General features: G+C 44.8%; 1 protein-coding gene across 2 annotated transcripts in view; it reads left to right on the top strand.

Annotated features, from left to right (window-relative positions):
* The window catches only part of sh3rf1 (SH3 domain containing ring finger 1), a 217688-nt gene that overhangs the window by 128978 nt on the left and 64302 nt on the right, over positions 1–24408 (top strand). For both annotated transcript variants that reach the window (XM_070877994.1, XM_070877985.1), the window contains exons 3-5: positions 11665–11940; positions 12777–12872; positions 17187–17510. In XM_070877994.1, coding sequence (XP_070734095.1) covers positions 11665–11940; positions 12777–12872; positions 17187–17510 — 696 coding nt within the window. The remainder of the gene's footprint in view (positions 1–11664; positions 11941–12776; positions 12873–17186; positions 17511–24408) is intronic.

The following is a 24408-nucleotide window of genomic DNA, read 5'->3' as shown; positions in this document are numbered from 1 at the left end:
CCTTCATTGGCTGTAAAGCACCTTGGGACGTCTGTTGATCATGAAAGGTGCTATATAATTGCAGGTCTGTTTTTTTTATAAAAATCCTTGCCGTCTCAACCCCCCAGAGAAGCACAGGGCTATGAGTACCCTTGTATCCGTTGCCACACATCCATTCTTTCAGGACAAAGGAAAACTTTAAAAGGAGGGGGTGGGGCAACACTGAGAATAAACATGCTGCTGAACTCATTTGGAACCTACGGAGGTGAAGTGGACACAGCTGCTCAAAGCTGTGCAGGGCAACTGGAAACACTGGGTGTCCGTGTCGGCAGACTATGCTGTAATCTAGCATTCCTCTGTCTTCAGGTAATTTTTATCACACAAAGCAATGTACCAATGAGTAACCAGCACACACACAAAGCAACTCAAGTTGTAAAGACTTCCATGAAAACCACTCTGTGCTGCCCAAATTGCTTTCCATTTTCCAAGCATCCCTTTGTGCGTTTAGGCTTTTGCAGCTGCTCCTGTTGTTTGCTGTATTGTCACTGTGCTTAACTGCAGGATTCCTGCAGTGTATTTCCTAGTGCTTTTCAACATCAATATAACAGCCCTGTAAAATGAAGCATTGCTTTTCTCATGAATGTTGCCATAAAACATTTTCTTTTGAAAGTACTGCTGTTAAAACATACTCTTGATCACCGTCTTGTGCAATGCCACTTAAACCTGTCCATTCCAATGTGGCACTGCAATGTTTTTGTATGCCAGAAAAAAACATGTTCGTTTTTTAAATAAGAACGATTATTGTGACTTTTGACTGTACTTTCTAGAGGGAGGACGAAGTAGAGATAAGATCGATTGTGATCGAGGAGGCTGTTGACAAAAAGACTTGCATTTATATAGCACCTTTCATGGCCACTGGATGTTCCAATGTGCTTTACAGCCAGTGAAGTACTTTTGGAGTGTAGTCACTGTTGCAATGTGGGAAACCCGGCAGCCAATTTGCGCACAGCAAGCTCCCACAAACAGCAATGTGATAATTACCAGATAACTTGTTTTTTTTTCATGATATTGATTGAGGGATAAATATTGGCCAGGACACTGGTCATAACTCCCCTGCTCTTCTTCAAAATAGTGCCGTGGTATCTTTTACGTCCACCTGAGAGAGCAGGTTTTAACGTCCCATCCGAAAAACGTCCCCAAGACCAATGTTCCCTCTAAGCTGTGCCGTTGTCTGGAACTCACGTGCAGGCCGTTTGCCGGCTTTACAATAGAAACAAATGCTCTCATGCATGAATTGGAATGGGCCGTGCAGCACGCTAAAAGGGACACACACCCCAAAAGAAAATTAAAGGGACATTAGGACAGGTGACCAAAAGCTTGGCCAAAGTGGTAGGTTTTAAGGAGTATCTTAAAGGAGGAGAGCGAGGTGGAGAGGTATTGAAACATAGCAACACAGAAAATAGGTGCAGGAGTAGGCCATTCGGCCCTTCGAGCCTGCACCACCATTCAATAAGATCATGGCTGATCATTCCCTCAGTACCCCTTTCCTGCTTTCTCTCCATACCCCTTGATCCCCTGAGCCGTAAGAGCCATATCTAACTCCCTCTTGAATATATCCAATGAACTGGCATCAACAACTCTCTGCGCAGAGAATTCCACAGGTTAACAACTCTCTGAGTGAAGAAGTTTCTCCTCATCTCAGTCCTAAATGGCCTACCCCTTATCCTAAGACTATGTCCCCTGGTTCTGGACTTCGCCAACATCGGGAATATTCTACCCGCATCTAACCTGTCCCGTCCCGTCTGAGATCCCCTTATCCTTCTAAACTCCAATGTATAAAGGCCCAGTTGATCCAGTCTCTCCTCATATGTCAGTCCTCCCATCCCTGGAATCAGTCTGGTGAACCTTCGCTGCACTCCCTCAATAGCAAGAACGTCCTTCCTCAGATTAGGAGACAAAACTGAACACAATACTCCAGGTGAGGTCTCACCAAGGCCTTGTACAACTGCAGTAAGATCTCCCTGCTCCTATACTCAAATCCCCTAGCTATGAAGGCCAACATACCATTCAGAGACCATGGTCCAGAACTTAAAGAAGGGTAACTTTGAAGGTATGAGGCGTGAATTGGCTAGGATAGATTGGCGAATGATACTGAAGGGGTTGACTGTGGATGGGCAATGGCAGACATTTAGAGACCGCATGGATGAACTACAACAATTGTACATTCCTGTCTGTCGTAAAAATAAAAAAGGGAAGGTGGCTCAACCGTGGCTATCAAGGGAAATCAGGGATAGCATTAAAGCCAAGGAAGTGGCATACAAATTGGCCAGAAATAGCAGAGAACCCGGGGACTGGGAGAAATTTAGAACTCAGCAGAGGAGGACAAAGGGTTTGATTAGGGCAGGGAAAATGGAGTACGAGAAGAAGCTTGCAGGGAACATTAAGACGGATTGCAAAAGTTTCTATAGATATGTAAAGAGAAAAAGGTTAGTAAAGACAAACGTAGGTCCCCTGCAGTCAGAATCAGGGGAAGTCATAACGGGGAACAAAGAAATGGCGGACCAATTGAACAAGTACTTTGGTTCGGTATTCACTGAGGAGGACACAAACAACCTTCCGGATATAAAAGGGGTCGGAGGGTCTAGTAAGGAGGAGGAACTGAGGGAAATCCTTATTAGTCGGGAAATTGTGTTGGGGAAATTGATGGGATTGAAGGCCGATAAATCCCCAGGGCCTGATGGACTGCATCCCAGAGTACTTAAGGAGGTGGCCTTGGAAATAGTGGATGCATTGACAGTCATTTTCCAACATTCCATTGACTCTGGATCAGTTCCTATGGAGTGGAGGGTAGCCAATGTAACCCCACTTTTTAAAAAAGGAGGGAGAGAGAAAACACGGAATTACAGACCGGTCAGCCTGACATCGGTAGTGGGTAAAATGATGGAATCAATTATTAAGGATGTCATCGCAGTGCATTTGGAAAGAGGTAATATGATAAGTCCAAGTCAGCATGGATTTGTGAAAGGGAAATCATGCTTGACAAATCTTCTGGAATTTTTTGAGGATGTTTCCAGTAGAGTGGACAAGGGAGAACCAGTTGATGTGGTATATTTGGACTTTCAGAAGGCTTTCGACAAGTTCCCACACAAGAGATTAATGTGCAAAGTTAAAGCACATGGGATTGGGGGTAGTATGCTGACATGGATTGAGAACTGGTTGTCAGACAGGAAGCAAAGAGTAGGAGTAAATGGGGAATTTTCAGAATGGCAGGCAGTGACTAGTGGGGTACCGCAAGGTTCTGTGCTGGGGCCCCAGCTGTTTACATTGTACATTAATGATTTGGACGAGGTGATTAAATGTAGTATCTCCAAATTTGCGGATGACACTAAGTTCGGTGGCAGTGTGAGCTGCAAGGAGGATTCTATGAGGCTGCAGAGCGACTTGGATAGGTTAGGTGAGTGGGCAAATGCATGGCAAATGAAGTATAATGTGGATAAATGTGAGGTTATCCACTTTGGTGGTAAAAACAGAGAGACAGACTATTATCTGAATGGTGACAGATTAGGAAAAGGGCAGGTGCAAAGAGACCTGGGTGTCATGGTACATCAGTCATTGAAGGTTGGTATGCAGGTACAGCAGGCGGTTAAGAAAGCAAATGGCATGTTGGCCTTCATAGCGAGGGGATTTGAGTACAAGGGCAGGGAGGTGTTGCTACAATTGTACAGGGCCTTGGTGAGGCCACACCTGGAGTATTGTGTACAGTTTTGGTCTCCTAACCTGAGGAAGGACATTCTTGCTATTGAGGGAGTGCAGCGAAGGTTCACCAGACTGATTCCCGGGATGGCGGGACTGACCTATCAAGAAAGACTGGATCAACTGGGCTTGTATTCACTGGAGTTCAGAAGAATGAGAGGGGACCTCATAGAAACGTTTAAAATTCTGACGGGGTTAGACAGGTTAGATGCAGGAAGAATGTTCCCAATGTTGGGGAAGTCCAGAACCAGGGGACACAGTCTAAGGATAAGGGGGAAGCCATTTAGGACCGAGATGAGGAGGAATTTCTTCACCCAGAGAGTGGTGAACCTGTGGAATTCTCTACCACAAAAAGTTGTTGAGGCCAATTCACTAAATATATTCAAAAAGGAGTTAGATGAAGTCCTTACTACTAGGGGAATCAAGGGGTATGGTGAGAAAGCAGGAATGGGGTACTGAAGTTGCATGTTAAGCCATGAACTCATTGAATGGCGGTGCAGGCTAGAAGGGCCGAATGGCCTACTCCTGCACCTATTTTCTATGTTTCTATTTGCCTTCTTCACTGTCTGCAGTACCTGTATGCCAACTTTCAATGACTGATGTACCATGACACCCAGGTCTCGTTGCGCCTCCCCTTTTCCTAATCTGCCACCATTCAGATAATATTCTGTCTTCGCGTTTTTGCCCCCAAAGTGGATAACCTCACATTTATCCACATTATACTGTATCTGCCATGCATTTGCCCACTCACCTAACCTGTCCAAGTCACCCTGCAGCCTCCTAGCGTCCCCCTCACAGCTCACACCGCCACCCAGCTTAGTGTCATCTGCAAACTTGAAGATATTACACTCAATTCCTTCATCCAAATCATTGATGTATATTGTAAAGAACTGGGGTCCCAGCATTGAGCCCTGCGGCACTCCACTAGTCACTGCCTGCCATTCTGAAAAGGACCCGATTATCCCGACTCTCTGCTTCCTGTCTGCCAACCAGTTTTCTATCCACGTCAGTATATTTACCCCCAATACCATGTGCTTTGGAGAGGAAATTCCAGAGTTCGGGGCCTAGACAGCTGAAGGCATGGCCACCAATGGTCGGGCGAAGGAAGTTTATCCAGTTGACACTTTGTCTTATATGCTCGCTGGATTGCTTGGAATAATCTGATCAGCAAGGTAATGGAGACAAGTACAATAGGGATTTTCACGGCAATTAGATGCAATGAAGTAAGGTTCAGTGTACCAGAAAGACTTTTCAATTTTCAGTCCTCTAAGTTGATGAGCTTCGATGAGCTGAATGGGCTTTTCATGTCTTTTATGTTCCTTTGAACATTATATAGGTACCACACCAGTCCTGGGCAATTAAAGCACTTTTACCCTCATACCTTGCTTAGCAAATTATTCCAAGCATGTACTCCTGATGGTCCAGTGACTACGTAACGCATGGTAGCCACACAGTGATTTTGTTGTATTTGAATTCCCAGAAAATATTAACACCTTCCTGATATAAGCGTTGCACTTGCTCAGAACTCGTGAGGTGTGATGTCCATATGAACCTTGGGGGTTCTGAGAAGTCAGTCAGCATTTAGATCTCAGAGATGCTCGAACAAACTTCTCCAGTACACTAAATCTTCGTCAGAGCATCTAATTATATTCAACAACAACTTGTATTTATATCGCGCTTTTAAAGTAGTAAAATGTCCCAAGGCGCTTCACAGAAGTGTCATAAAATAAAATCTGACAGCGAGCCACTTCAGTAGATATTAGGGCAGATGACCAAAAGCTTGGTCAAAGAGGGAGGATTTGAGGAGAGCGAGACTGAGAGGTTTAGGGAGGGAATTCCAGAGCTTCGGGTCCAGAAAGCCACCGATCGTGAAGCGATGGAAATTGGGGGTGTGCAACAGGCCAGAATTAGAGGAGTGCAGTGATCTCAGGAGGTTGTGGGGCTCAAGGAGATTGCAGAACAACCCATTGTTCTTGCCTTTGTGTCCTTTCCTTGTATTTTATTCCAAAAATGTATCCTACGAGTAAAGAAAGTTTTCCTGATAATCTATTCTAAATTTACTTTTCACTCATTTCCGTTTCCCAGCAACATAGAACAGATTTCTGGGTTTTTTTCCCAATCAAATTGTGGTTGTGAAAACGTTTGGTTGCGATGCCGAGTGAGTTGTTTCAGCTGTTTCCCCTCCTTCCCCCCCCCCCTCCCCCCAAATCATTACATTTGCACACAAGCAATGTCAATATAAAGCAGTAACATCACCACATGGCTTGCTCTCCACTTACCTACCTATAAACAAGAATGCTTCTTAAACAAGCCTACACTTGCGGCCATTAAAATGGAGTATTAGTATTATTAGGCAGTGACTCGCTTCCACACCAAAAAGGGATGAGTTCACAGGTGTTTCAATGAGGGACCTGACAGTCTAGGTCCCGAACTGCATCATGAAGGGTGGAAGATGCCTGTGCGCGGATTCTTTTAACGTGTGGTGACCGTTGCACACCAGCCACCACACGGGCTTGACAGAGCTAGGTCTTGATCCAGTGGCAAGGGTTAACCAAGACGACTGGAGACCAAGCTCTGCTGCACGGACCTAGTGCGCACACATGCTCCTACTCTCCATAGATCGCAGTGTGGGCTGGCCCGTGCTGCCCCTGGGCCCTCGCCGCTCCTGGGCCCTGATCTCTCACCGCTCCTCCACCCCGATCAAAAATGGAGCAGTCAGTAACAGGACATCAATTAGCCTCCTCTTATCTTGGAGACATCAAATATCGACACACTGTTATTTGAAATATCAAAATATTAAACTCCAGCCTAGTTGAAGGGTTATCATCAGAAACAAATCCCAACTAACAGAATAAACACGATTCAGTAGGGATGTGAATAACAGCACAATCCAACTCCTGCAGTCACTTGTGAATTCGCTGGTATCTCAGCAGGGTGGGTGACTGAGCGAATCCCTTTCCACACTCTGAGCAGGTGAACGGTCTCTCCTCAGTGTGAACTCGCTGGTGTGTCAGCAGGCTGGAAGAGACCGTTCACAGACAAGGGTAATGCAGTAGATGTAATCATTTGGATTTTCAAAAGGCCTTCAATAAAGGTACCGCATAGTACACTCATGATTAAGGTCAGAGCATGTGGAGTCAGGGGACATGTAGCAGAATGAATGGCAAGTTGGTTACAAAACAGAAAACAGAGACTAGAGGTATAAAGCGCAGCTATTCAGACTGGTAAAATATGGGAAGTGGTGCTGGGGCCACTGCTGTGACTGACCCCTTTTTTTTTGTCCACTTTAATAACTTTGTTGTGGAATAGTTGTTGGTGTCCCATTTCTGTGTAATTTTTGTTTTAATTGTTAATTTTCACGATGCAGTGAGTGTTCTTTTTATTCATGGGATGTGGGCATCACTGGCAAGGCCAGCATTTATTGCCCATCCCTAATTGCCCTTGAGAAGTTGGTGGTGAGCCGCTGCCTTGAACCGCTGCAGTCCGTGAGGTGAAGGTATTCCCATTGAGCTGTTGGGAAGGGAGTTCCAGTTATATTAATATCAAGGGCTTTTTATGTCTAGTAATATTTGGCAGTGCTGTGCGTATTTAGGAGGTACCCATCTCCGTACACAGGCTTCAGATGTTTTAATTTATGCCGATCAAACTGTGCTACATACTTCAATTTGCTTCCAGCTATCTTTTTTTTTTGCATTACCAATTCAGTGTGTTTCTCAGTTATAAATCATGCTGACATGCACACGTCTCGGCTGCCTCGGATCGAGAGCTGTGAAATGATATACGGCAATGCGAAAGAATTGGTTTCCAAACAGAAGGTGTCATTTGCTGGCAATAAAGATGGTGTGCAGAATAAAACAGAAGATACACCCATTATCACATCTAAATGTCTGCCATCTTCCACGTTTCCATATTTGCATTTTCATCCTAATGCAACAAATCTCAAAGTTCCTTAAAGGCTCCAAGCATTTGAAAAGATGAGCTCGGGTTAAATTACGAGGAGAGATTACATAAACTAGGGTTGTATTCCCTAGAATTTAGAAGGTTAAGAGGTGATTTTAATCATATTTTCAAGATATTAAGGGGAACTGAGAGAGAGAAACTATTTCTGCTAGTTGGGGATTCTAGGACTAGCGGCACAGTCTAAAAGTTAGAGCCAGACCTTTCACCAGTGAAGTTAGGAAACACTTCGACACACAATGGGTGGTAGCAGTTTGGAACTCTCTTCCGCAAACGGCAATTGTTGCTAGGTCAATTGTTAATTATAAATCTGAAATTGATCAATTTTGTTACGCAAAGATATTGAGGGACAAGGGTCAAAGGCGGGTATATGGAGTTAGGTCCCAGATCAGCCATGATCTCATTGAATGGCAGAACAGGCTCGAGGGACTAAATGGCTCACTCCTGTCCCTATATGTTCCTAACTAAGTGTCGTGGCTCCTCGGTGAAAAGGTGTTTTACTGTTACTGCTGTTAAAGCTTACCTACTGTCCCAAATTGAGGTATCTATCCTGTTTCACTGAAGGCTAGGGCAGGGGGTGAGGTGGGGAGGGGGTGGGGGAATCTTGAAAATGTTGTATCAAAGTTCATCATCATCATAGGCAGTCCCTCGGAATCGAGGAAGACTTGCTTCCACTCCAAAAATGAGTCCTTAGATGGCTGAACAGTCCAATATGAGAACCACAGTCCCTGTCACAGGTGGGACAGATAGTCGTTGAGGGAAAGGGAGGGTAGGACAGGTTTGCCACACGCTCTTTCCGCTGCCTGCGCTTGATTTCTGCATGCTCTCGGCAATGAGACTCGAGGTGCTCAGCGCCCTCCCGGATGCACTTCCTCCACTTAGGGCGGTCTTTGGCCAGGGACTCCCAGGTGGCGGTGGGGATGTTGCACTTTATCAGGGAGGCTTTGAGGGTGTCCTTGTAACGTTTCCTCTGCCCACCTTTGGCTCGTTTGCCACAGCTAACACAAGTAACACCAATGTTAAACGGAGAACATTTGCAAAATGCATGTTTCTGCATCAAGTGACTGGTCCTCATTCATATCCAACCTTTCATAGGGAAAGGAAGATAAGAAAAGGCCCATCAATGCTCACCCTCTCTTGGACAGTGTAGTCTCAACCACCACCCACCTCATCATTTGGAATTCCAGCTCCTGGGACAGTTAAGTTTTAAAAATAAAAGCCACGGTTAATGTTCGTAGGGGAAAACCTAGGAAATTTTCTGCCCAACTTTCTAAGAAAATCAAGGGTGCTCCAGGTGATCATGGTCTATCACTAAATGTACTTAACTAACCCCCCCCCACCCACGCACCCACCCAGTTATGTCCTTGGGAACATTTGGATGGTTCGGAGTTAGAAAACACCATTTTAAGCAATCGGGCCAGACCTAAAGGCCACCGAGTTCCCACTTCCTCTCTCATTGCCTTCATTACCTCAGCCTGACACAAATATTATTCATCATCCACTTCAAAGTTATAACGTGCTCGATGTTTGCTGCAAGGCACTGTGTTATTTCATTATCTATTACTGAGATATCCCGAGAGTGCAGTGTGTTCTTTATACTGGTGTCATCTCGGAGTTTCTGAAAACTGTCAGGCTGCAATGTAATACTCTGACAGATACACAAATACAGGATGCTAGAAAATTGTGTCTATTACTTGTAATGTTTGCTCATTGCATAGTGTACAATGTCTGGTACATTTTGTTTCTTGTTTGAAGATTTGACTGTACTTTTCAAATGAGAGAAGCTGTGAGGAGCCAAGTATCCTGTCGGAACTTGGTGAGTGTTGTTGTTGGCCAGGGACGGAGTGGTGCGGTGCACTGGAACAATGGGCCCAAGTTTCCAAATGATTCGCGCCTGATTTTTAGGAGCAACTGGTGGAGAACGGACTATTTTAGAAATCGCAATTCTCCACATTTTTTTTTCTGCAGTTCTAGTCAGGCAGAACAGTTCTAGTTTAGAACAGAATTTTTTCTTCAAAAGGGGGCATGTCCGGCCACTGACGCCTGATTTGAAAGTTTCCACAGTGAAAACGTACTCCAAACTAAAGTAGAATGGAGCAAGTGAAGATTTTTGTAGAACTGAAAAAACCTGTTCTACACATTAAAAAATCAGGCGCAGGTTACAAATTAGGCGTCCAGAACGAGGTGGGGAGGGAAGGGAACTCATTAAATTCGACAATAAATCCTTATTTATACTTCTACAAATATTATACAAATAAATCCAACCGGAATAAACATTTATAAGCCACGAAAAGATTAAATAAACCATCTTCCTACCTGTGTGAAAGTGCTTCAGCCAGGGAGAATTCTGCAGCCGTTCGTGCCGCTGAGCGGGAGGGGGAGAGAGAGAGAGGGAGAGAGGGAGAGGGGGAGGGGGAGAGGGAGGGGGGGAGAGAGAGAGAGAGATGGGGGGAGAGAGGGAGAGGGGGGAGGGAGAGAGGGAGAGAGGGGGAGGGAGAGAGAGAGAGGGGGGGGAGGGAGAGAGAGAGGGGGGGAGGGAGAGAGAGGGGGGGGAGGGAGGGAGAGAGAGGGGGGGGGGGGAGAGAGAGGGGAGGGGGAGAGAGAGGGGGGGGAGGGGGAGAGAGAGGGGGGGAGGGGAAGGGGGGGAGAGAGAGGAGAGAGGAGGAGGGAGAGAGAGAGGGGAGGGAGGGAGGGAGGGAGAGAGAGAGAGGGAGGGGGGGGCGTCGGATCGGGGAACAGGAGCGCGGGTTGGGTCAGTCGGGGGGGGGGAGCAGGTGTCGGGTGTCGGGTCGGTGCGGGGGGGGAAGCGGGTGTCGGGTCTCGGGTCTGGGGGGGAGCGGGGGTCGGGGTGGGGGGGGAGCGGGTGTCGGGTCTGGTCAGGCGGGGAGCAGGAGCTGGCCGTGGGAGGAGCCCCAGTGAGGCCATAGGGCTAGGGGCTGCGTGCTTCGGGCCCCTCCCACACAGTTCGGTGCCTGGAGCTACTGCACTTGCGTGCCGACTGTAGCGCGCATGTGCAGAGGTCCCGGCACTGTTTTCAGCGCAGGGACCTGGCTCCGCCCCCCACAGCTCGTGCTGACTGCGCCAAGGGCCAGAGGACCTGTAAGTAGGTGCAGACTACCGAGGATTTTTTTTCTTGTGGAAACTTGGGCCCAATGTTTCTTCACTTATTCAGAGCTGCATTTGAATCTAGCCCAAGTCAATGAAACAACAACTGTGAGAAACTTAAGTGGAATAAGTTTGGGAAGTTTTGAACTGGTTTTCAGAGGCTGTTGGCCAACATCACGGAACGGCCTGTTGCTCCGACCATGCAGATGGGTGATGTGAAAAACCGAAAAATTCAGAATGGTGCACTGTGAACAATTTGCACAAGTTGGGCCTGAGGCACACTTTAAAAATATCTATTCATTCAAAGGATGTGTGTGTTGCTGGCAAGGCCAGCATTTACTGCTCCTCCCTAATTGCCCTTGAGAAGGTGGTGGTGAGCCGCCGCCTTGAACCGCTGCAGTCCGTGTGCTGAAGGTACTCCCGCAGTGCTGTTGGGGGAGGGAGTTCCAGGATTTTACCCCAGCGACGATGAAGGAACGGCCGATATATTTCCAAGTCAGGATGGTGTGTGACATTGTTGGGGCAGAGTAGAGGAAGCCCCACCAAGTGTAACCAATGCCAACACATGATGTCCAAGGTTAACGAACGAACTTAGTGCCTTTCATGACCTCAGGACGTCCTAAGGCACTTTGCAGCCAATAAAATACTTTTTCCAAGTGTTTTAATTCCCTCACTTTGAGAGATGCAAATTTTAAAAAAAATTCACCAAGCACTGTTACTGGCAGATCTTTCCCATGAAAATGTTTGCAAGTCCACGTTCAAAATTGCACTTCTCTGGGAGTGTGAGAATTATATGTGAGCTGTTGCATAATGTATGGCCGTGTCAGAGGAAACTATACTTGTTAAAATTGTACTTGTATTGTGTTGCAGGGTATACCTCAACTCCCGTGTGCCAAAGCATTATACAACTATGAAGGAAAGGAGCCCGGCGATCTCAAATTCAACAAGGGCGACATCATTATCCTGCGACGACAAGTGGATGAGAATTGGTACCACGGGGAGCTCAATGGTGTCCATGGTTTTTTCCCCACCAACTTTGTGCAGATCATTAAACCTTTACCTCAGCCTCCGCCACAGTGCAAAGCACTTTATGACTTTGAAGTGAAGGATAAGGAAGCAGATAAAGACTGCTTGCCATTCTCAAAGGTGAGGGTTTCCTCCTCGACTTTTGGGAGTGTTTCTATGGAATTATTCTGTGCCCAAACTATTCACAGTGCAGCATTCAATATATACAGGCTGCACCTCCTTTATCCAGCACCCTCGGGACATGGCCTGTCCTGGATAAGGGATTTTTCCGGACGACGGGTGGTCACGTTGAATTGGATGGTACAGGTACTGAGCAAGGGGATATCGGGGCTGGCAGGCTTGGGGTTGGGAGTGCGGCAGAGAAATCATGGGGGGCGGTGGCGATTGCGGGAGTTGGCAACGAGGAAGGATTTCAATTTGTTCATATCAGTTCTGCGCATGTGCCATCCAGTGGCCGGGAATGGTTCTGGACGTAGGTTGGTTCCGGATAAAGGAGGTTCAACCTGTACCAACAATGGGTTTTCCTTTACCTTTAGATTATGGTAATCATAAAATAACCAGACTCTGCCCTGGGTGTTTTGTGAGAAGCTATGCTTTTTTTTTGTACCATTTACCCCAAGATGTAAAATCTGAGGGATGTTTCAGTAATGCGAACTTGCTATAATACTGATCAGGAAGGGGTTTTGTCATGTCAGATCAGCACAAACTCTTTTGATTTTGTTTTTAATGTAAATCGCATGCATATTTATAATGGTGATGCATCCAACTTCACCCGAGAAATCATTAAAATCAGCCACTGAGCCATGACCGAAGTCTACCTCGACTCGACAAAGCATCATTAAATATTTTACATACCGCTTCCAAATCCTAGTTCTCCTTATTGTGGTAGATTTTGTTTATTTTGTAACAGAGGATCACTGGTTTCCCAGAAGAGCTCATTTATTTTTCCCCTTCAGGATGATATCTTGACAGTGATACGCCGAGTGGATGAAAACTGGGCTGAAGGAATGTTGGGAGACAAGATAGGAATATTCCCAATTTCGTACGTTGAGGTGAGCCATCACTTTCAGCAGGTGGGAGACGTATGTGGGCACATATTTTATTTCAACAAGTTTTTTTAGTGTAAAAGATGGAGGATTTACTTTTTGCAAAGGTGACTGACACACTTGTGACGTGGTTTCCTGGTGAAAGTGCTACTTTGCGTGTTGCTGAAATGAGCTACCAGCCTCATAACCGCGGCTTAACTAAAACCGTCTATTCCCACCTCCGTAACATAGCCCGCCTCCGCCCCTGCCTCAGCTCATCTGCTGCTGAAACCCTCATCCGTGTCTTTGTTACCTCTAGACTTGACTACTCCACGCACAGCTGGCTGGCTTCCCACATTCTACCGGACGTAAACTTGAGGACATCCAAAACTCGTCTGCCCGTGTCCTAACTCGCACCAAGTCCCGCTCACCCATCACCCCTGTGCTTGCTGGCCTACATTGGCTCCCGGTTAAGCAACACCTTGATTTCAAAGTTCTCATCCGTGTTTACAAATCCCTCCATGGCCTCGCCCCCTCCCTATCTCTGTAATCTCTTTCAGCCTTACAACCCCACGAGATGCCTGTGCTCTGTGCTCCTCAAATTCTGCCCTCTTGAGCATCCCTGATTATAACTGCTCAACCATCGGTGGCCGTGCCTTCAGCTGCCTGGGCCCTAAGCTCTGGAACTCCCTCCCTAAACCTCTCTGCCTCTCTTTCCTCCTTTAAGACGCTCCGCAAAACCTCCCTCTCTGACCAAACACTTGCCATAATTTCTTATGTGGCTTAGTGTCAAATTTATTTGTATTGTCTTATAACACTGGTGTGGAGCGCCTTGGGACGTTTTACTACGTTAAAGGCGCTATATAAATAAAAGTTGTTGTTGCTGGCTAGAATTTGTATGGCAGTGAGGCCTTGTTCTCCAGCACAGGGAGGCTAGGTGCGTTCAGTGTAGTCGTGTTAATACAACAGGAGCTAGAAGTCTCCAGTCAGCGGTTAATGCAGATCATGTGGGACAGCTGAGTTGAGCTTGTGGTCATGTTTTCTTCACCGTTCGATATCACACCAGTCAGCATATGATTTTATTCATGTTATTCCTGTCTGCCTGGGACCACAGTCACGACAGCAGTAAAGTAGGGCAGGCAAGTGTTTATTGAATTCAAGTTTATTCTCTTACCGTAGTGTTCGTGAAATAAAACCTCCCTCTTTTTTAGATTATTAAAACTTTGTTTTACTTATTTCTATATACAACCGTGTATCTCGAAACGCAATTTATTTAGCAATGTGGACACAACCCCTTTTGACTTTATTTGATAAACTATGAGTTGGACAACATTCCTGTTGTGTCGATATGTTCATGTAATTATTTGTTTGATCTTTGTGCCTCTGTCCTCCGGAGCTTTAATTCTAAACCACTTTCCCTTTTGCTATTGTGCCTTCAAAAGCTTCCTGAAATCTTCGTTGTTGTAATCACTCTCACCTCTTAGTCACAATTCAAGCCCCACTGTGAGTTTGAGCACTTGAGTGCTGCAGTGTCTGAAGTGCTGTGCTTCATATGTCAGCCGTGGCTCAGTGTTGGCACCCTCAGCTCAAGTCAGAAGGTTATGGGTTCAAGTCCCACTCCAGAAGTCACTGTCAGCACAAAAGCGACACTGACACTCCACTACAGCACTGAGGGAGTGCTGCACTGTCATTTTCTGAATGAGATGTTAAACCGAGGCCTCATCTGCCCTCTCAGGCGGACGAAGAAGATCGCATGAAACTATTTTGAAGAAGAGCAGGGGAGTTATCCCCTGGTTTGCTGGACAATATTTATCCCTCAACCAACATCGCTGAAACAGATTATCTGGTCATCGTCAAGTTGCTGTTTGCGGTGCACAAATTGGCTATCGCGTTTCCTACGTTACAACAGTGTGACTACACTTCAAAAGTACTTCATTGGCTGTAAAGTGCTTAGGGACGTACTGTGATCGGGATAAGTGCTATATAAATGCAAGCCTGCCTGTCTTTTAACCTGAAGCTCCAATAGTCTGCTCAAATAGCTGTAAAAGATACTGTGGCACTTTTCAAAGAAGATCATGGAGTTCAGTGTTGACTGGTTTAGGTTAATGGATCACACCCTTAACCCTTACCTCAAGTAGCAACTGTAGCAAACCTCGCGAGTTTCTTCACAAGGTTACTGCACAAGATAAAAGCTCACTGGGTTGGGGTAATATATTATCATGGATAGAGGATTGGCTAACGAACAGAAAACAGAGTCAGGAGAAATGGGGGATTGGCAAACAGTGACCAGTGGGGTTCCGCAGGGATCGGTGCTGGGGCCTCAACTATTTACAATCTATATTGACCAAGTGTAAGGTAGCCAAGTTTGCTGATGATACAAAGACAGGTGGGAAAGAAAATTGTGAGGAGGACACAAAAAATCTACAAAGGGATATAGACAGGTTAAACGAATGGGCAAAACATTTGGGAGATGGAGTATAATGTGGGAAAATGTGAGGTTATCAGAAAAAATAAAAAAGCAAATTATAATTTAAATGGAGAAAAATTGCAAAGTGCTGCAGTACAGAGGGACCTGGGGGTCCTTGTGCTTGAAACACAGAACGTTCGTATACAGGTACAGCAAGTAATCAGGAAGACAAATGGAATGTTGCCCTTTATTGCAAGGGGGATAGAGTATAAAAGCAGAGAAGTCCTGCTACAACTGTACCGGGTATTGGTGAGGCCACACCTGGAGTACTGGGTACAGTTTTGGTCTCCGTATTTAAGGAAGGATATACTTGCATTGGAGGCTGTTCAGAGAAGGTTCACTAGGTTGATTCCGGAGATGAGGGGGTTGACGTATGAAGAAGGTTGAGTAGGTTGTGCCTATATTCATTGGAGTTCAGAAGAATGAGAGGTGATCTTATTGAAACATATAAGACAATGAGGGATCTTGACAAGTTGGATGCAGAGAGGATATTTCTACTTATAGGGGAAACTAAAACTAGGGAACATAGTCTCAAAATAAGTGACCGCCCATTTAAAACTGAGATGAGGAGGAATTTCTTCTTTCAGAAGGTTGTAAATCTATGGAATTCTCTGCCCCAGAGAACTGTGGAGGCTGGGTCATTGAATATATTTAAGGTGGAGATAGACAGACTTTTGAGCGATAAGAGAATTAAGGGTTATGTGGAGCTGAGTCCATGATCAGATCAGCCATGATCTTATCATGTGGCGGAGCAGGCTCGAGGGGCGAAATGGCCTTCTCCTGATCCTATTTTGTTATGTTCTTATGTTCATCTCCAAAATTGGGATCATCTTGCATTTGTTTATGCTGCTACATCTCATTTGTCTTTTGACCTTGATCTCCCCCAGACCCCAACCCATTGCAGTAGTAATCCCTGTCGCCATTTCCTCTCCCAAACCCACTGCTCACTTGATTCCTTCCTGCCTCAACCGCTGGCCACATAGCGCTCTCTCCCGGTCTCCAAACTAGCAGGCACCATCAATGGGTCCTTATCTTCAGGTACCATCATAGGGGAAACTAATTTCATAGGTCCCTTTGAAAACTGCCATCATCGCAAGCCTCCTCAAAATAACCCACCTTTGACCTGTCCTTTATCTCATTGCTGTTTGTAGGATATTGCAGTGTGCAAATTGGCTGCCTATGTAAGAACAATGACTCCACTTCAAATGAAATCCATTATTTGTAAAGCACTTTGTGAGGAGATTAACCCAGTGAGCTCATGTTTCTCTGACTGCTCCCTCATTATCGCACTGGAATTAATAATATATTAATGTTATAATATATAATATAATTTATTTATAATATATAGATGCCTCCCAAGATAAAATATAAATTGATCACAGATCATGTTGAAATGAGCTGCCAATTTATACTCCAGTTTACAGGCTCATTTTGCATGTTCGTTCACAATTCTTGCGCTAATTTGGTGTTATAACACTGGAAAGTGCAAAGCAAATGCCATAATCATTCTGCTGCAGACATGCTAATAGCACCAACCTCCAGTTTATTCAGTGTTTTTAGTGCTGAAATATTTGTAAACGACAGTGATAACATTTCAAAATTTAATTTGGATTGCACTCAAAATTAAAATTCGAGCTGATTGATGCAGCAGCGCGCTGAATCTGTCCATTCAGTTGAGAAGTATTGGTTCAGCACAGATGGTAATTAAAAAACTAAGCAAAGTTTTGCAGTGCAACGTTCTTTCATATGCAAATGAGAAAAGTATAAAGTAAGTCCTTTTATACCCAACAGCAGCATGCCAATACTATATAAATATATACAGGGTTATTTCCGTAGTTTGAGAATATATTTTACTATTTTTTTTCTATTTCTAGTTCAACTCAACAGCCAAACAGCTAATACAGCTGGATAAACCTTCAGCCACCACTTCTGGAGGAGTCGATTCAGGAGAAGGAAGCAGCACTACCTCGGGTGCCACCCACAGCAACTCTGCCCAGAAGCCCACAGACATCACGAAGAAGAACACCAAAAAGCGCCACTCCTTCACCTCGCTAACCATGTCCAACAAAGCGTCGCAGTCATCTCAAAACCGCCACTCGATGGAGATCAGCCCTCCCGTCCTGATCAGCTCCAGTAACCCAACAGCCGCAGCTCGCATCAGTGAGTTGGGTGGACTCTCCTGCAGCGCTCCTTCTCAGGTACCGCGCCTCGTTGTTCCGGCTGCTCGCGAGTTCTGAAGGGATCTGTTGTGACCGTGACGTTATTATAAAAGTCATAGAATTATGTTCTGGAATGCCCTGCCTGCAATGGTTGTGGAAGAAGATGCAGTTGTAACTTTCAGAGGGGAATTGGAGATAGACTTGAAAAAGAAACATTTGCCGGACTATGGGGGGAGTGGAGCGATGGTCACGTAAAGCTGTGTGGCCGCGCTGTGCTCTGCAGCTCCCGTGCAGCCGGCTCACCGCGCATAAATAGGAAAAACCACGCATGCCCGGTATTTTGAATGGGCCGCCCACCCCAAGAAATTTAAAGGGAACTTGGAGTGGAGCTAATTGGATAGCTCTCTGAGAGACGGATGGGCCGAGTGGCCTCCTCCTGTACTGAATGATTCTATGGTTTATTTCCTCCTTTAGCAGTCCATGTACCCTCTTTCCTGCCTTGTCTTATTTGTGTACTGCATTTTTATGCTACTCCTCTCACAGTAATCTTCAGAGTCCTTGCAATGCCTAACTTGCCTCTGACATTCTCATTGTTTCGAGTTGCTGATGTTCTCATTCTGGCTTTCCTGTGTTCTGACCGTCAATAATGTCGTTTAAAGCTTGGGTCCAGGTCTTTCCTGTTGCCCATTACGAAAAAGAGAAATTGGATGGGGAACTACAGAAATGTAAATGACAATTGAATGGATAGTTCTATTTTAAATGTACATTGTTGTATTCCATAGTTCGACTGAAGTGCACATTAAAAAAAAAAAAATAGTTCTTGCAAGTCTGCATTTCTCACCCATCCCTCGTTATTCTGAAAGGTGATTGACCTTATTTGTCCTGCTGTCGTTCTTGTGGTAATGATACTCCCACGATGACATTAGGTGGAGAATTCCAGGATGTTAACCTAGTGACGATGAAGGAACAGCGATATCTGTCCGTGTCAGGACGGTGTGTGATTTGGAGGTGAAGGTGTTCAAACAACATTGTTTGCTCTTGTCCTTCTTGGTGGTGGAGGCTGTAGCGTGGGGAGGTGCTGTTGGAATAAGTTTTGGAAATTGCTGCAGTGCACCATTTAGATCATACGCACTAAATCGCAATGTCTGCTGATGGAAAGGGTACATAATCGAGTCCAGAGCCAGTAGTGCTAATCAACTGGACTGCATTGTCCTGGATGGCATCAAGCTTCCTGAGCATTTCAATTGCACCCATCCAGGCGAGTGGTGAGTATTCCATCATAGTTTTGCTTTGAAGGGGTAAGGAGGTGAGCCACTCATTAATAGAGTGCCCAGCCTCTACCTTGCTCTTCTAGTCACTGGTGATCATTATCTGCCACTTAGTACTTGCTACCTGACAGCCCGAGTCTGGGGTGTTGTCAAGGTTCTGCTGCAGGTTGTCAAGGGCTGCTTCATTATTGGAGGAAACATAGAAACGTAGAAAATAGGTGCAGGAGTAGGCCATTCGGCCCTTCGAGCCTACACCACCATTCAAGATGATCATGGCTGATCATTCAACTTCAGTACCTCATTCCTGCTTTCTCTTCATACCCCTTGACCCCTTTAACAGTAAGGGCCACATCTAACTCCCTTTTGAATATATCTAATGAACTGGCCTCAACAACTTTCTGTGGTAAAAAAATTCCACAGGTTCACCACTCTCTGAGTGAAGAAGTTTCTCCTCATCTCGGTCCTAAATAACTTACCCCTTATCCTTAGACTGTGACCCCTGGTTCTGGACTTCCCCAACATCGGGAGCATTCTTCCTGCATCTAATCTGTCCAATCCCGTCAGAATTTTATGATTCTATGAGATCCCCTCTCATTCTTCTAAATTTCAGTGAATATAAGCGTAATCGATCCAGTCTTTCTTGTACACGTGTCATCAGAGAGAGGACTCGCTTCTGACCTATATGAAGAGGGAAGGTCATTAATGAAGAAGTTAAAGATGGTTGAGCCGAGGACGCTTCCCTGAGGAACTATGCAGCCGTGTCCTGGGGCTGCGAAGATTGGCCTCTGACAGCCGCAACTGTCTTCCTTGGTGTCAGATATTCATTTAGCTCTTGTATTTGTGTCTCGGTCAAGACTGTGATGGAGTCAATGGTTCTAGCAGAACCCAAACTGAACATTGGTGAACAGGTTACTGGTGAGTAGGTGTTGCTTGATAGCTGTGTTGTTGACTCATTGCATTGCTTTACTGAAGGTTGAGAAGAGGCTGAGGGAGCGGTAAGTGGCCGGATTAAGTTATTCTGTTTTTTGCAGATGGGACATAGCTCGGTAATTTTCCACATTGTTGGTCAGATGTCTGTGTCATAGCTGCAGTGAACAGCTTGACTAAGGGAGCACTGCAGTTGGGATATTGTCAGGGTCTTTGTGTGCAGTGTACTCAGCCACTTCTTAACATTACTTGAAGTGAACTGAATTGGCTAGACAGTGGCATCTATGGTAATGGGAACCTCAGGAGAAAGCCAAGTCAGATCATCTACTTGGCACTTTTTTTTCTGAAGACACTTTGGAAGGGCTGTTAATTATCAGGAGCAGACTGAATGCTGTCCCCTTTCATTAGCCTTTTGTCTGTTTCAGTCCTCCAGGGCACCAAACAATACTTCTCTGTGTTTCTAGATGTTAAATAATTCAGATATTTGACGGCGATCTGGGAATCTTACTCAGATTGGAATCATTTAGCAAACAGTTGAATACTGTGATGATGCCATAGATACAAGATTAAATGTAAGAGATTTTTGTTTGTTCTTGGGATATTGGCATTGCTGGCGAGGCTGGCATTGCCCATCCCTCGTTGCCCTGAGAAGATGATCACAGAAGATTATATAGGATATATGACACAGAAACAGGCCATTCGGCCCAACCAGACCATGTCGATGTTTATGCTCCACTCAAACCTTCTCCCGTCTTTCCTCATCTAATTCTCATCAGCATAACCCTCTATTCCCTTCTTCTTCTTGTCTAGCCTCCCATTAAATTCGCTTCAACCACTCCCTGTGGTAGCGACTTCCACATTCTCAGCACTCTCTGGGTAAAGAAGTTTCTTCTGAATTCCCTATTGGGTTTCTTGGTGACTATCTTATATTGATGGCCTCTAGTTTTGCTCTTCCCCACAAGTGGAAACATTCTCTCTGTAACCAATCTATCAAAACCTTTCATGATTTTAAAGACCTCTAATAGGTCACCCCTCTGCCTTCAGGAAAAAGGGGTTGAAGGGATATGGAAACTGGGTGGTTTAATGTGTTTGGGACTATGTGCTCGCATGGAGGGTAAATGCCAACATGGATTGAATGGGCCGAATGGCCTATTTCCATGTTAGTTTTTATGCAGGCTCTCTCTGTGCACTGTGGAACAGCAATTGACAAAGTAAATAGAATGCTATGTTACAGACCGGCAGGGTGCATTCTTAGAAGTTCAAGTTTAAACTGCTCAATACTTCAGTCAGAAAACCCCTTGAGTATTGTCCACTTCTGCCCACAAGGGAGACATTCAAGCTTTGAGGACAATGCAGAGAAGAGCCATGAAACACCTCTCGAGCATCATACGACTGAGTAATGCTAAAATCCCAAAGGAACTGGGGCTTTTCAGACTGGGAAATCAGTGACTTTGAAGTGACTTTTACTGAGGTACATATAAAACTGTAAACCATATAGAAAAGATAAATCTATAAAAATGCAGTACTTCAGCCTAAACCATGCCAGTAGGGGCACAGATTCACACTGGTGAAGATTAAATTTAGCACAAATGCCAGAAGATGGGATGGACCTCTGGGTAGTCTCATGGAGTAAAACATTTGTACGAAATGTTGGCTGCTGTGATTAGAGAACTGTCGGCTGTCTGGATGAATCATGTAAGAATGGTCTTCATTGCCCAACTCTATCTTTTGATCTTTCAAAGTATATTAAAATGATTCTGCGGAACCTATTATAGCTCTTTTAGGATTTTAATAAGTGGACTACAAAGGATTCTGGACAAAGGGAGCCACAGGTGCAGACGATCTTGTGACTAAAGTTTCCTTCAGGGGCAGATATTGAATAGATATGTGTAGCATAAAAGTTAAACAAATTAGAATGAAATGGGTTCTTGCCAAGAGCAACTCTCATGTTAGTGGCAACTAAAACAGGAACCCTTATAATGTGATAATCGCGGTTTGTTTTGGGGCCACTTTTTCTACTGGTTTACATAATCTTTACAGTGATACATCTGCCAGTGATTTTAGATCATAGGCAGTCCCTCGGAATCAAGGAAGACTTGCTTCCACTCTAAAAATGAGTTCTTAGGTGGCTGAACAGTCCAATACGAAAACCACAGTCCCTGTCACAGGTGGGACAGACAGTCGTTGAGGGAAAGGGTGGGTGGGACTGGTTTGTCACACGCTCTTTCCTCTGCCTGCGCTTGATTTCTGCATGCTCTCGGTGACAAGACTTGAGGTGCTCAGCGCCCTCTCTGATGCACTTCCTCCACTTAGGGCGGTCTTTGACCAGGGGTTCCCAGGTGTCGATGGGGATGCAGCACTCTATCAAGGAGGCTTTGAGGGTGTCCTTGAAACGTTTCCTCTGCCCACTTTTAGATAGACGTTTACTGAATGCCGAACAGTTGTTTCGGGTGGCCACCATACCTTGGGTGTAGAAGAGATGTTTGATAAGAGCCATAGAACTAACCCAGGTGCCCAGAACCAGGGGTCACAGTCTAAGGATAAGGGGTAAGCTATTTAGGACTGAGATGAGAAGAAACTTCTTCACTGAGAATTGTGACCCTGTGGAATTCTCTACCACAGAAATTTGTTGAGGCCAGTTCGTTAGATATATTCAAAAGGGAGTTAGATATGGCCCTTACAGCTAAAGGGATCAAAGGGTATGGAGATAAAGCAGGAATGGGGTACTGAAGTTGCATGATCAGCCATGATGATATTGAATGGTGGTGCAGGCTCGAAGGGCCGAATGGCCTACTCCTGCACCTATTTTCTATGTTTCGATGTTTCTTTTGCCCCACCATTGGCGGTGGTGCCTTCAGCTGCCTGGGTCCTAAGCTCACCGCCGCTCTACCTCTCCTCCTTTAAGATGCTCTTTAAAACCCATCTCTTTGACCAAGCTTCTGGTCATCTGTCCTAATATATCCTTAAGTGACTCGGTGTTCAACTTTGTTTGTTTACGCTCCTGTGAAATGCCTTGGGATGGTTTACTACACCAAAGGCGCTACATAAATGCAAGTTGTTATTGGTTCATCACATTAATCATGGTTAGTCAGTGGTCCTGAGATGTAGTCATTAGCTTGTGTGGAGTATGATGTGAAAGGCGCTTTTAGATGGTGCAATTTTCCTGATCACCTTCAAATCTTTTACATAGAATTGCATTGAATGTACAACACAGACACAAACCATTTGTCCCATCTGGTCCATGCTGGTGTTCATGCTCGGCATCAGCCTCCTCCCACCCCTCTTTATATAACCCAATCAGCATAACCTTCTATTCCTTTCTCCCTCGTGTTTATCTAGCTTCCCTTTAAATGCATCTATGCTTCTGTTTCTCTCTCCATAGATGCTGCCTGACTTGCTGAGTATTTCCAGCATTTTATGTTTTTATTTCAGATTCCAACATCCATAATATTTTGCTATTACATTTGTGCTAATCGCCTCACTACTCCTTTTGGAGCGAGTTACAAGTTCCAATCACTCGCTGGGTTTCTCCTGAATTCCCTATTGGATTTATTAATGACTATCTTAAATTTATGACTCCTAGTTTTGTTCTTTCCTCACAAGTTTTAATAAGGAACTTAGTAACCTTGCAAGTTGAAAATCATTTTGAAATACCATTGATGCAATTCTTAATCATTTAGGCCGTTTTATTACTTAGTTTGACACTGTAACTAAGATAAACAAAGCAGTACCATTATATTTGAACAACAGGTATTTGGGTATGAAGAGGTAGTCTGGCTTATTTTGCCACTTACAAGTTAGATCTGTTAACTTCCTTCTCTCACATTTATAGTTTCAACACACACACCAGGTTTCATGAAGAGAAGACACTAATTTTACAAGAAAGTGAATCGTCAAATTTCAAAACACACTTCTAGATTTGGTTGGTTTGACTCGAATCGCCATCAAATCCTCCCAAGTGTCCAAGCCGTAGGAACTGTGGTTTTTGAGTTCTTGAATGTGGGAAAGTTCATGCCAATTGTTTCTCTTCAACTGTTTATCTTGGTTGCAAAGACAGAGGAAAGTTTGAAATGTAGCTTTCCCGTCATTTATCAGGAACTAAGTACATTTGGATATTGCAACACCACATCCGCGCAAAGATTGTAATAGATTGGGTGTTCAAGAAAAGCAGCTTTGTCCCTCAAAACTGTGTCCTATATTTGGCTCAAATGAAGCCCTGTTCTTTCCAATTTACTCTCCCTGTGGTTTGTATATCAATCCTAGCAGTTTTAGTTGCAGAGAATCAAAAGTGCTCAGAATAGAAAATACAGTTTTTTTAAAAAAAAAGGAATGTTTGGATTAGTTAAGGTGGCTCTGATCTCGAAGTTTCTAACTTCTATAAGTGTTAAAATCACAAGTAATTACAGCTCCATTTGCTCAGTATATATGTGACACCCACCTAACTCAATTGCAATTTCAACCAGAAGGTTGACTTCTGGAAAGGATTAGTGGTGAGGTCATCTGTCCTCGTAGGTGAGATTACTGATTCCAAGTTGAAACATTGGACACTTAATTCTGGAAGATACTAATCCTAACTAGTACAGTGCATTACATCTTAACCAGAGAGGATAATATTGATGCTCTAATTCTGGTCTCTTGATCATCCCTGAATTTAATCGCTCAACCATTGGTGGCCGTGCCGTCAGCTGCCTAGTCTCTAAGTTCTGGAATTCACTCTCTAAACCTCTCCTCCTCTCTACTTC

The sequence above is a fragment of the Pristiophorus japonicus genome, chromosome 1, assembly GCF_044704955.1.
Source record: "Pristiophorus japonicus isolate sPriJap1 chromosome 1, sPriJap1.hap1, whole genome shotgun sequence".
Taxonomy (NCBI): Eukaryota; Metazoa; Chordata; class Chondrichthyes; family Pristiophoridae; genus Pristiophorus; species Pristiophorus japonicus.
The sequence above is the reverse complement of the archived record's forward strand: the minus strand, read 5'-3'. Positions and strand labels throughout refer to the sequence as shown.